A 12,194-nucleotide genomic window follows, 5' to 3' on the forward strand; every position below is an offset into this window, starting at 1 on the left:
ATATATTATATACTGTATGCATGTCGCGTTGTTCTCGCTCGCATGTTGAGTTTGTGGTCGGTCGTTCGGTTATCGTTATTACACCTACATAATATTATATTATATATTATTATTCTACGCCGCCAATGTGCATTTATAGCCGACGGCGAGACGCGCTCTACCCACATGCTGTGAAAATTATACGATCCGCGGGAAAAATGGATTCTACGATGTCATGCTTGATTATGTATTATTTTACCTACCCCGCGAAGGATCGGCGCCGACGGCCGATGTCAAATAATATTATTACCTCAAAGCAACTTCCATCAAGGAAATAAAATATTAAAAAAAAGTTCGCTGTAGATATTATACTATACAATATTATTCTGCATATATTATAATGTTATTATATATAAATGAACTGTTATTGCTCGGCAATCAGAATTCGAAATTTCTACTTCCTATCCATATTGAAAGATTTTAGAAACTAATACGTACTCTAGGCGCTGGGCTAACTTTATCGTTATGAATTGGTTTTTTATAATATTTTTATCATAATGGGTATGTTAAAATTTTCAATTCGGTATGCCAGGCTGTTGTACCTTGTCAAATTTTTAGCGTTAATCGGAGAATGAAAAAAGTAATCGCGCAACTTAAGAGTAAGTGTATTAGTTCTTTGTAATTTGTGAGTAGTAACATTTTACCATAACATTCCGATTAGGTACCTGTATCTTTAAAGCTACAATTAACGTGTATAATGGTTCAGACAAGTACGTACTATATAGAAACGATTTAATAGTGTAAACTTCCGAGTTCACTTCGATAAATTCAAAAATTAATCTAAACTTCACCTTTTAAGACATTCAATGTTTTTCAATGTTTCTTTCTTTTGTTGTTGAGGTTTATTTTAGATTGGAAAGCATCTTCATGGTACAAATGAAAAATAACTTATTTATTTTTAAATAATATGTATTACTTGCCACCTGAATCTATATAATAGATTACAATGTGTAAGTAGGGCGTAGGCTCAATTGCGCTATATACACGTTTTTGAAAAAAATTTGAAACACAACTATGTAAAAGTGCATACCTACATATTATGTGGTTAAGTAGATTATATAATATATAATATGTATGGATGGAGAGGCGGAGTAGAGCATAAAATATCTATTATTCGAGGTGAATTTCGTAATTTTATTATGGTGATAAATATATTGAAAAAATGGGTTAATGTACCCACATTCTAGACGAACTTTTTTATGTAAACTGTACTCGGATTATTATGTAGATTATAAAGATATATTTTAAACTACGTTTTGTTTTTTATCATCGGTAAAAAATGTAACTGTAAACGACGCCCGAAACTAATAATTGAACATTATTACTCAAGTCAAAATTTAAAATTCTGAACCAGAAATAAAAAATTAGATAGTCGGTAAATAAATAACGAGTTTATGTATTGGTAACCGCCAGTCAAATACCTTGGTGTTAAATCAAATAAGAGGAGTATTTGGTGATTACATATTCTACAACTTCAACAAGTATACCAGTGCCTCTCGATTTTATTTTTGATACTTATATACGAGTATATTTGTCTTATCTGGAGTAACTACATATTATTAAATTATAAAAAAATTTGAATTTTCCAAAACAAAGTCCTTATAGAACAATAACGAATTGCACTATTAAAACGTAATGAAATGTGTATTTGTAATTCGTATAGGTACACAAAGACCACAAAATTGGAAAATTTAAGATCATATAAGCGTCATGGCTGTACATTTTTGTGATTCACTACCTAGATCAATAGATTCAATTCACTTCAATTTACATATTCGTCAACAATCTCAAAGATGTCTTAAACGCAGTCGTTTATACGATTTCATAATTTAATTATCATAATTTAAGTTAATCTTCATTACTATATATTTTAATTACATTTTTCTCTTTTCTACTCTATTACATTATATTATTTATAATGGCAAAACAACTTTATATTCAGGTAATGTTACTAATGTTATATTATTATTTAATTATTATTATGTTATAATTATTAAATTATAAGTTATAAATTGAATTATTCGTATTTAACTATTGATATAGATGACTCATATAAGCTAGGAAATTTTTACTTAATATAAAAATAGTAAAACATCAATCAATCCATATATTTATGTAGTGTGTATATCAAATATATACAACTATAATATTATCTGAAATAAGTGACTTATTATTTATCCCATATACTTTGATATATTTATATTTATAAATTAATACATGTAAGTTTTATTTATTTATATTTGTAACTCGTAATACTTACTTAAATATTTTTTATAATCATTAATTAAAATGAATTACTTAAGTCAACAAACATGTAATTTGTATTCATTGTATTATTTATGCAAGTTAAACATACTATTTATTTATCTTATTAATTAATTATACATAGTAGTAATAGTGATAATAAACGATGCGCAGTTTATATATTTGATTTTGTTTTCATCTGTACTCGGACGCAATTTATAATTACATGAAAAAAGATAGCTTTTGTTTTATATTTAGTAACTAACCTAGATATATATATATATATATATTTTCTACATGACTATATAGTTAATAATTTTACGTTAATAACCTTCTATCTTACGAGTTATTCATGAGTCACGAATATGTTAAAATATCTTAATAGTATCACAATTTTTTTCAATTTTAAATCATGAGCTTATTTATATTTAAGTTAGTGACGCAAAAACAATTTAATATCATTCGTTGGTTATCTATGGTTAATAAAATAACGTATTCATAATTAAAAACTTTAACATTTACCAGTTGGTTTATAAAAACTATGTTGATTTAAAGTATTTAAACTATTTATATTGATTAAACAAATTACGCCTTTAAACGCTCACTCATAAAACAAAAAAAAAATTAATGAGGGGATATAAATTGTGTAATCTGTCTGTCGATAGTAAAATATATTATAGGTTACTGTATTATGTATGTGCGGCGAATAACGTACATTGCGGAGGCTGTAAGCACTATAAAAGTGCCCATGTAATTATTGGATTCAATAAAACTTAATATAGCACATATATACAGAATGTTTCACCAAGTATGCTTATCTTCATGTTTTCATTAAAAGAAGAAAATTATTTAGATAAAAATTTTTGGAATTTTTAAATATATTTAATATAGATATATCGTATTCCAAATCATTAAGTTTTTGTACTATTTAAGAAGTGTCCGATGTCAATACAAACTCCCATTTTTCAAACAAAATACATATTATACACTTTAATAAGGGTATATACAATAGTCCTTCAATAAGATTTACAAAAATATAAATTAAGGTAATATCACAGATTATAAATATTAAAGTTTTATACTAAATTTAGTAGCTATAATTTGAAAATATGGTCTTTAAGTATATTTAATAATTTCGGGAATCAGATTTTGAATAAATGCATCATTGAATAAAAAAAAAAAAGGATAAACATGATTGGAAAATCAGCTTGTTTATGCGATTATTAAATACAAAATGTACATATACTTGATACTATCACTATAGTAAAAAATAATTCAATGTACCTATAATAATTATATATATATATATATATTATATAATATATAAATACTCAACACTAAGGTAACGCGTTCGTTAGAGGTTTATTTGCTGGCAAACTGTCCAATCGTTCCACGAATCTCGTTATGTCTATACATAATATTTGATGTTATTTCACTGTAGTGGTTATAATGAAAATATCTAATTTGACCGACCGAAATGTCGATAACGCTCGCGTAAAATAATATTACAGCGCACGACCGGTGAACGCCGACGAGTGGTCCACTTTAAGGCCAGGGCTATACACAGCGTTTTCCGTCGAATTTGAAATTCATTGTTTTATATTAGAGTATTATATACATGTATACACGACGGATATGATACGCGGCGGAAAACACCGTTGGGTTTGTATTTTAGAGGATGAACGTCGAAATAATAAAAATGTTAACTCCTAATTTCAGATTGTTTTAAATTAGGAGTGACTATATACTGGTGATGGAAAATGTTGCGTATGGCCCCGGCCTAAGTGCTCAAACATGAAGGCGTAAACACCTCATCTAACCTCACAATTAAATACCATATTATTAACTATACTATCCTGGACGCTCAGAGTTTTAGCGCAATAAAATATTTCTATCGTATATATAGAGTAGTATATATATAAAGTAAAATCAGGAGTTTACAGAGATATTCAATTATTTTAATTATTATTTTATGTATTTGTTTATTTTTGTTACTGAGAATAGTAGATATTTAATCCGAAGGAAAATTATTCCACCTGTAAGATTTTGTATGGAGATATTTAATTTTTATAAAAACGGTTGCAACTGGTATTATCCACTTACTTATAAATAAGGAAATAATTTATAATTATACATAGATATCACATGACACACAATATAGTTATGTATAAGTAATCGATTCGATCGAAAATCTAACTGTTTTTGATTATTCCTTAACTGCAGAAATGATCGGAGTCGGTAACGTTTACGCAAAACATTGAATGACATAGCTATACGTGGCATTTATATATGAGTATAAATTATAATAAGTATATAAAAAATTTACCACTTTACTAGAATCCGACATGTAGTCTGAGTACAGGTCTTTAATGAGCATGTCGAGTGTTCGTTCTCGTTTTTTCGCAAATGTCGGCGTATTGAACGTGGCTTTTTCACCATTTATCACTGGAATAAAAAACATATAAATAAAATGAAAATTCACTGTTAGTGGAATATTTATCGCAATAACAGAAATTACAAAAAAATGAATAATAAATTATTGTATACGAAATGTAATTTAAATTTTCTATTGAATTAATTTTAAATGATCAAATATATAATAAGTATACTTATATTTTCCACAAGAGATTTTTATTTCATAACAAAAATCAAACATTATGTACCAAAAACCTACGTTATGTTAAACGTGTTTACGTAAATATTGTAGTGTTTACTCTAGATCCTGATCGGTTTATATAACTCTAGTGTGTTGATTTTATTGATAGTAGTGTACAAAATATTCAATTTCGTATTAAAAACTCAAGAAAAAAGAATATAAAAAGATTAAAATAAATTTTATTGTATTTGAATATTTATAATCATTTTTCGAATGACTTTTATAACGTTTAGAATTTCTATTAAACACGCAATTTTCGAACTATCAATAAAAATACCGAATATTATTCTACACAATAATGTATATTACTAAAGAATATTGCGTAAGTTATTTTTGTCAATTTTGGTGTTGTGAGCTTATTTTTAATACATTATTTTTGCTATGTTAATTTGTAAATGATCTATATAATATTGTAAAATAAGTTTGATATAAATTAAGAAAATAATTTAAAAAATGTATTGATAATTTCTAAATAACATAAGCTAAACAGATATATTATTTTAATGAAATATCGTACATCTATTTGCATAATTAAAAAAATACTATTTGTATATAACAATATATTATATATTATTATGATTTTAATCTAGAACATCAAAATCTTTTACATATTATAGAACTATAATTATGTAAATTAAATAATAACTTAAAAACAAACTCAATTAATATCTTGAATTATTTGTTATCTCATTGTCGTTTAATCAAGATGTTAATACATTTATATGGTCGTAAAACATTACTAATACCAATATCATAACGCGAGAAAAAAATTTTTAACGCTTCGCAATATTGTAGTTCATTGTACATTTTTATTTATTGGAATATTTGTATTTTAAATGACGCATAAGAATACGAAAATTATTCTCGACGAGTCATGCTGCAGTTTATATTAACATTTTTATATATACCAGTACATAAGATCAACACGACATTTTTATCGTTTATGCCTTTATGGTAATAATTTTGGATTTGAATACGGTAAGGCATATATACATTATACATACTCCATAAGCAATAAAATCACCTATTTGAATATTATATTCTCATCATAGTTATTGATGTGAGCAATATGTTTATAGAATATTGAGAGATGTGAGAATAATATAAAATAAACTTAAATTCTAAAAAAAAAAACAATTTGATAAAATATACTATTTTATAGCTAATAAACTAGAGATATCTAATAGTAAGTTTTCTTATATGCAAAAAAAATGTATTTATTCAAATCAGAATGTAACTATTTTCTGCATATAATTGCTGTTCTTCTTAATACATTTTTTATAACGTGGCATAAGTTTCTTTAAACTGTCAGTAAAAGAACGAGTCATTTCTGTGGAACTAATCGGTAATTTTGAATAATTGTGACTTTGTTTCACTTCTGAATAATTTAATTCTAGAAAAGTTTTAATCCTGAAAAATAAAAAAACTTAATGAAAATTGGACTTTATTCGGCATGACATATTTTTATCGAAGAACTATTGCTTAGAAGTGAAATTGTAGTCATCATCGAGGTTAAGATTAGTTCTGCAGAAATGACTTGCCTTTTTACTCCAAATATTTGAAAAAACTCGTGCCCTTTTATAAAAAATGTAGGGAGAAGAACATCGATTATGTAGATAATTTCTTTTAGCTGTCAAAATGCAATCGTCTCTTACTTTTGACAATGAGAAATTCCCTAAATTCTTGAGGCACTTTAAATACTGGAGGACACGGTAGTGATGGACCGAATAATGGTACAGATTCTTCGGAGTAAACCACCAGCTTATAGCTGTTATCCATCGAATCGTATGCGACCAACGCAAAAACATCTGGTGAAAAATTCATAGGAAAATCACTTATATGAAGACGTGTATCAATCTCCGTATATTGTGTGTTTTTTTATATGAGTTGTATAGACAATTTATAAAGAAGTAAGAACTAATATAAAATCAAAATACATAATATTTGCTTATGATATAATATAACATTTTTTTTGTAAGTATGCAGGTGTAGTACTATGATATAAAACATTTGTTAAAATATGATTTGTATCGTCAAGGACACTGATACTTAGTTTATAACGATTTATATTTTCAAAGGATACGTGTAAACTGTGACTTGATGAACGCGGGGTTGAACTGAGACATTTGCGTCGCACCCCCGTCCACGTACACAATGTTGACAATGTCGTTTCCAATGTGACGTTTGCGTTCCACCTGTTTAGATTGACAGGATGACATCCATTTTAATATGATTATATTATACGGGGTGGTAGCAGTAGTGTATATATACACTATATAAACAAACACTTTGTTTCTTATGCATATATTTGTTTTGTTTTTTTATTGTGGTTTTCTTTCACACTCATTCGGTTGTCGTAGTATAGGTTCCATAATATTATATTATTATGTTTACCTGCTGTCGATTGTCCTTCGAGTACGGCAACATTGTGGATACGTGAAACATGATTTCGTGCCCTTCATAAATCGTGTACACCGAATATTCGCCCGTCATGTCGCCTATATGTAAAATTATGTACAATATATTGTTATAGTGTAATGTAGGTACATACTTGAGAAAAGCGATAGTAAATAAAAGCTGTGGAAATTATTTTGATCTTGGCGAGTGGGTAAGGCAAAAGTATATATTTTAAATTTTAAGAACCACATTTACCTTTTACGTCCAATCCTCCTCGGTACTTATCCCATCCTTTCAGTCTTACTCGGTTGCCTAATAAAGATATGAATTGATTGAATTCCTCACTGCCATTTTCTACGAAAAGAAATTGATAATGTTATACATTAATACAATTTAATATATTGTAGTTAATAAAAATTCAATAGAAGTGGATCTGGAAAAATGGTGGGTGACATTGAAAAAGTGACTAGATTAAAATAAACTATACAATTCATTGAATTGAATTAATTGATTATTATCGTTAGTCTGCAAAAATATGATAGTTTGGTGAATAATATGATACCTAATTTCGTTTGAAATTGATCATTAGTTTCATTGAGTAGTATAAAATATCAAAATTGAAAACAATCGCAATATTTTAAATAATGATTCTTCTATTCTCCCCACAAATTAGAAACTAAATAAAAATAAAGCATGCAAATTATTTACTAAAAAGATATTTGGGCCCCAGTCCATGTGCCTAAGTATTGCTTATGCGTAAATAAACTCGCACCAATTACATTTATAATTAAATTCGTTATATACGATTACCCGCGCACAGTTATTAATGTTTCACTATGTTTGTATATGTTGCAGTTTTATTTTATCGATAGATAATGGACAAACACTTTTGATTGAATTTTAACCAGCTGGTGGATTACTTTGGGGTGTATAAAGCGTGATTGAGGCTAATACCCGAATATTAGCCAATTACTTGGCCTCCAACTTTAGAGCTTTAATATTTGTATAATTATTTTAGTTTAAATATTTTGTATCTTTTATGCCGACATCTTCAGTGTGGGGTGTACGTAAAATGTATTTATTTGTATTAAATTAAAACTATATATTATATGTAATAAAGATTATGATTTGTGTATCAGTGATTAAATCATGTATGAACACTATTTTATTTTTAAAGGGAGATATACATTACGGGAAAGCATCGTTACTGTACAGTTATACAATATATACAAATATAATATGCATAACACAGCTGGTAAGCGTATATATTTTACTCGTTAAGTATAAATTTAAAATGCATGTAAAAAGTGAAGAGAGGGTTATGACAAAAAGCCAAGTCTTAAACAAATATATTATGTGTGTACATCTTATTTTTTTATGATTAAATAATAATTAATAACACGTGTATTATCGAAAAGGATATTACAAATATTTTGGAATTTTTTCTCTAGAATATCTACACTTTGCACTGTTATTTACACACACGTGTATAGATGGGGATGATTTCATTGAATTGAATTGAATTTCCTTTAACTCTTTATAGGTACATACACCTTAAATACACAAACATGTGATATTGAATATATAATCCCCTGGAGAAATGCTTCATGATGATATTAAAATATTACCATCGAAGATACTTATCAAAATGCGCCGTTTTGAGTTTTCGTATAATGTATTCTACTTATGCTTGTATTAATAATATACGTATGAATGAAGTATAAACAAACATTAAACATTGATTTTAATAAATTACGTTAAATATGTTCAACGGGTTTTAATGTTAATGTATAAAGTTGTATAATTAGTTTGTAGAATAAAAATGTGTATTTTATTTTTGTGTCCACGTATATTATAATATGAGAAGTTCTTACTATAAATTATACCACTTAAAATAAACAATATAAACAATATTTACATTTAAGTACATGTATTGTTTTAATAAAAACGACAAAAATTTGCAATGTTGGAAGATAAATTCTATAGTACATTAAAATAATATTTTTACTGTAGAACGTTTTGGCATTCACTGACCGTGATAAAAATGAGCATTTTAGTATAAAAACAATTATAATGATGAAGTTTTTCTCTGTTTTTATTTATTTATTTTTTGTTTTATTGACACTTGAATAAGAGTCTCGTTTTTGTTAGCGAGAAAATACCAATAACGCGACGTTTGAATTTCAATGGATATTTTTACGAATGTTTAGGGGTGAATATGGTCGGGTAAACAATCACAGAAGGGTTAACGACACAAAAACGAACGAATATCATTCAAAAGTCCTTTTAAAGGACGAAAAATATAAATGTGTATATAGTATATATATATACAAAGAGGATCAAAAATCTTACGTCTTTGAGGGTATGAATTTATTACGAGAGAAAGTGTCTGTAAATCCTAGGTTTTATTTTTATGACGTCACATTTATCTCTTCTTACATAGTTTTTTTTTTAATACAACTTTTATTGGTTTATATTATGTGAACTAACTCCTATAGCAGTATTATATCATATCAGTTAACATTTGTTTTTTCTCCGCTGTTTAGCGATGATACGAGTATGCCCTGATACATGATGATTTACTTTTTCACATATTTTTATTCATTTAAATTGCTTATTATTAGTTATCACTATAATATAAACTTTTTTTTTTTTTGGTCATCCAAATAACTGTCAAATAGAATTGTATACACTTCAAGAGGTAGGATGTTTAAGTCTCATTCTTGGAAGTTTATAATACATATTTATTTTCAATCCCCTCAACATATGTTGTTTCGATTACTTTTGATGGTTATCGGTGCCGAAATAGTATTACTGAATGAGATTTCTATAATGTAAAACATAAATCATGATACTTATTGATGATTTTTTTTAGCAAAAATACATTAAAAAACGATGATTACTAGTTTATTAAAATCGATTAAAACATTAATTTTAATACGAATATCAAATTATATAAATTAGTTTAAAATACGTAAGTACCTAAACATAAATGGTTCTAAATGTAATGAGTCGGAAGATATGACATGGTATGATGAATAAGATACATTTATTTGTTTTACATATAAAATGTCATTGATAAATCATATTTATTAAGTGAGTAAATAATAAGCTTTAGTATTACAGATATTATTGTTTATAAAAAAAATTTTTTTTTTTTCATTTGCGTTTAATTGTATTTGAAATATTATAGTATAATTATAATATTATGTATTATGTGAGAAACATTGGTTAATTAATAATTGTAATTTCTAGTATAGTCTATATAAGTTTTAAACTCTGATGAATCATTTAAGTTATATTCACAACAATAATTTGAAAATATAATATTAACTTAATACGTTGGAATCCTTACTATTGCAAATAAATAATATAGTGTTAATATCACAAATCACAGATGGTTCGAGTAATTCATCCTTAGTTCCTTTATACCATTCGAACAGCATAAATCTTGAACAATATGCTTTAATTTTAATTGATAATACGTATAGCTTAATAATGGATTATTCTTAAGTGCAGTAAACATTTTCATTTATATTACACTAAAGTAACATAGGTACATGATTTTCGCAAAATGTTCAATGATGAATAAATTAAATTAATTTAGTCTTACATTATTATTTCTGTTAATATCTATATAACTAACAGATTAAAATCTATGAACTCTATACTCTATACGATTAAGAAATCTTCAGTTTTTAGGTACATATCATGCTTAACAAGTACACTCTATAGTTATATTATTAATATTGTTAGATACCTAAATATTAACCAAATAATAAGTTAATTTAAATAATCGAGTTTTAAAATAGGCGTATGACTGTTATTTCAAAAATTAAAGTAAAAGCATAGTAAATATTAGCATCTGTAGAATCTGTACGTATTATTAAATGCCATAAACGTGATGAAAAGTTATCAGTTTTTAATTTAATACAAAGTGTATAAAGCGTAGAGAAGTATACAAATACATTTTTAATTTGATAAGATCTTAAAAATGATAATTTTTTAATACTGGAAAAATCTAGTAAATAATAAATTGTGTACTTTATATATTTTTTATAATACAAAATGTCAATTTGAACTTTTAAAAATATATTTTATAAATTAGTCAAACAATTGCCTTTCACAATCGATCGACGTTATTGTCTATTAGTACATATATACGTTTACCGATAAACCCACTTGTTGAGCGGAATATTTGCGCCCGTAGTACATACGTTGAATTAAAATATTAGGATTTACTTTAGGTACTATGTAGACGTTTGTTAAACAATTTTTGTTTTAATGAAACAAAATTGTTGTTAAGGTATTTTTTATTTTATTATTTTCAATTCTCATTAATATTGCTTTATTAATTATTTTGATATATTTCTGTATGAATCTTGAGGTATTTTAGTTACTTTTTTATAGGCAAACGAGTAAAACAAGTCCATGGTATGAATATAATAATTATATATAAATTATTCACTCATAACTTAAAAATATAGGTATAATGTTGATTATATTGTTCATTATACATTTTATTGTTTTTTGCTGAAAAAACATTTAGTTTGAAGAATATTTAAAAAAAAATATTAAAAGTCTTATTGATATCAACATTATTGGAGAAAATACATTATAAATAAATATTGAATAATGTGATAATTGTGTAACACAGTGGTTCTCAAAATTTATTTTTTACGTACCACTTAGATTTATTATCAATCAGTCGCGTACCACTAATAACTAAAAATAGAATTCCAAATTGTACAGTTAAATACATTTATTTTAAATAATAAGGCAGTAAAATACTATAACTATAGTATAATTATTTTTTAAAATAAGATATAAATTAAATAATTGAACGGGTTTATTATCC

General features: G+C 26.0%; 1 protein-coding gene across 3 annotated transcripts in view; it reads right to left on the minus strand.

The window, feature by feature from the left end:
• The window catches only part of LOC113557457 (GTPase-activating Rap/Ran-GAP domain-like protein 3), a 285,169-nt gene that overhangs the window by 27,085 nt on the left and 245,890 nt on the right, over nucleotides 1-12,194 (minus strand). For all 3 annotated transcript variants that reach the window (XM_026962994.1, XM_026963011.1, XM_026963003.1), the window contains exons 9-13: nucleotides 7,592-7,690; nucleotides 7,334-7,437; nucleotides 7,023-7,134; nucleotides 6,595-6,747; nucleotides 4,610-4,728 (exon numbers count right to left, since the gene is read on the minus strand). In XM_026962994.1, the coding sequence (XP_026818795.1) occupies nucleotides 4,610-4,728; nucleotides 6,595-6,747; nucleotides 7,023-7,134; nucleotides 7,334-7,437; nucleotides 7,592-7,690 (587 nt within the window). The remainder of the gene's footprint in view (nucleotides 1-4,609; nucleotides 4,729-6,594; nucleotides 6,748-7,022; nucleotides 7,135-7,333; nucleotides 7,438-7,591; nucleotides 7,691-12,194) is intronic.

The sequence above is a fragment of the Rhopalosiphum maidis genome, chromosome 1 (genome assembly GCF_003676215.2).
Source record: "Rhopalosiphum maidis isolate BTI-1 chromosome 1, ASM367621v3, whole genome shotgun sequence".
Taxonomy (NCBI): domain Eukaryota; kingdom Metazoa; phylum Arthropoda; class Insecta; order Hemiptera; family Aphididae; genus Rhopalosiphum; species Rhopalosiphum maidis.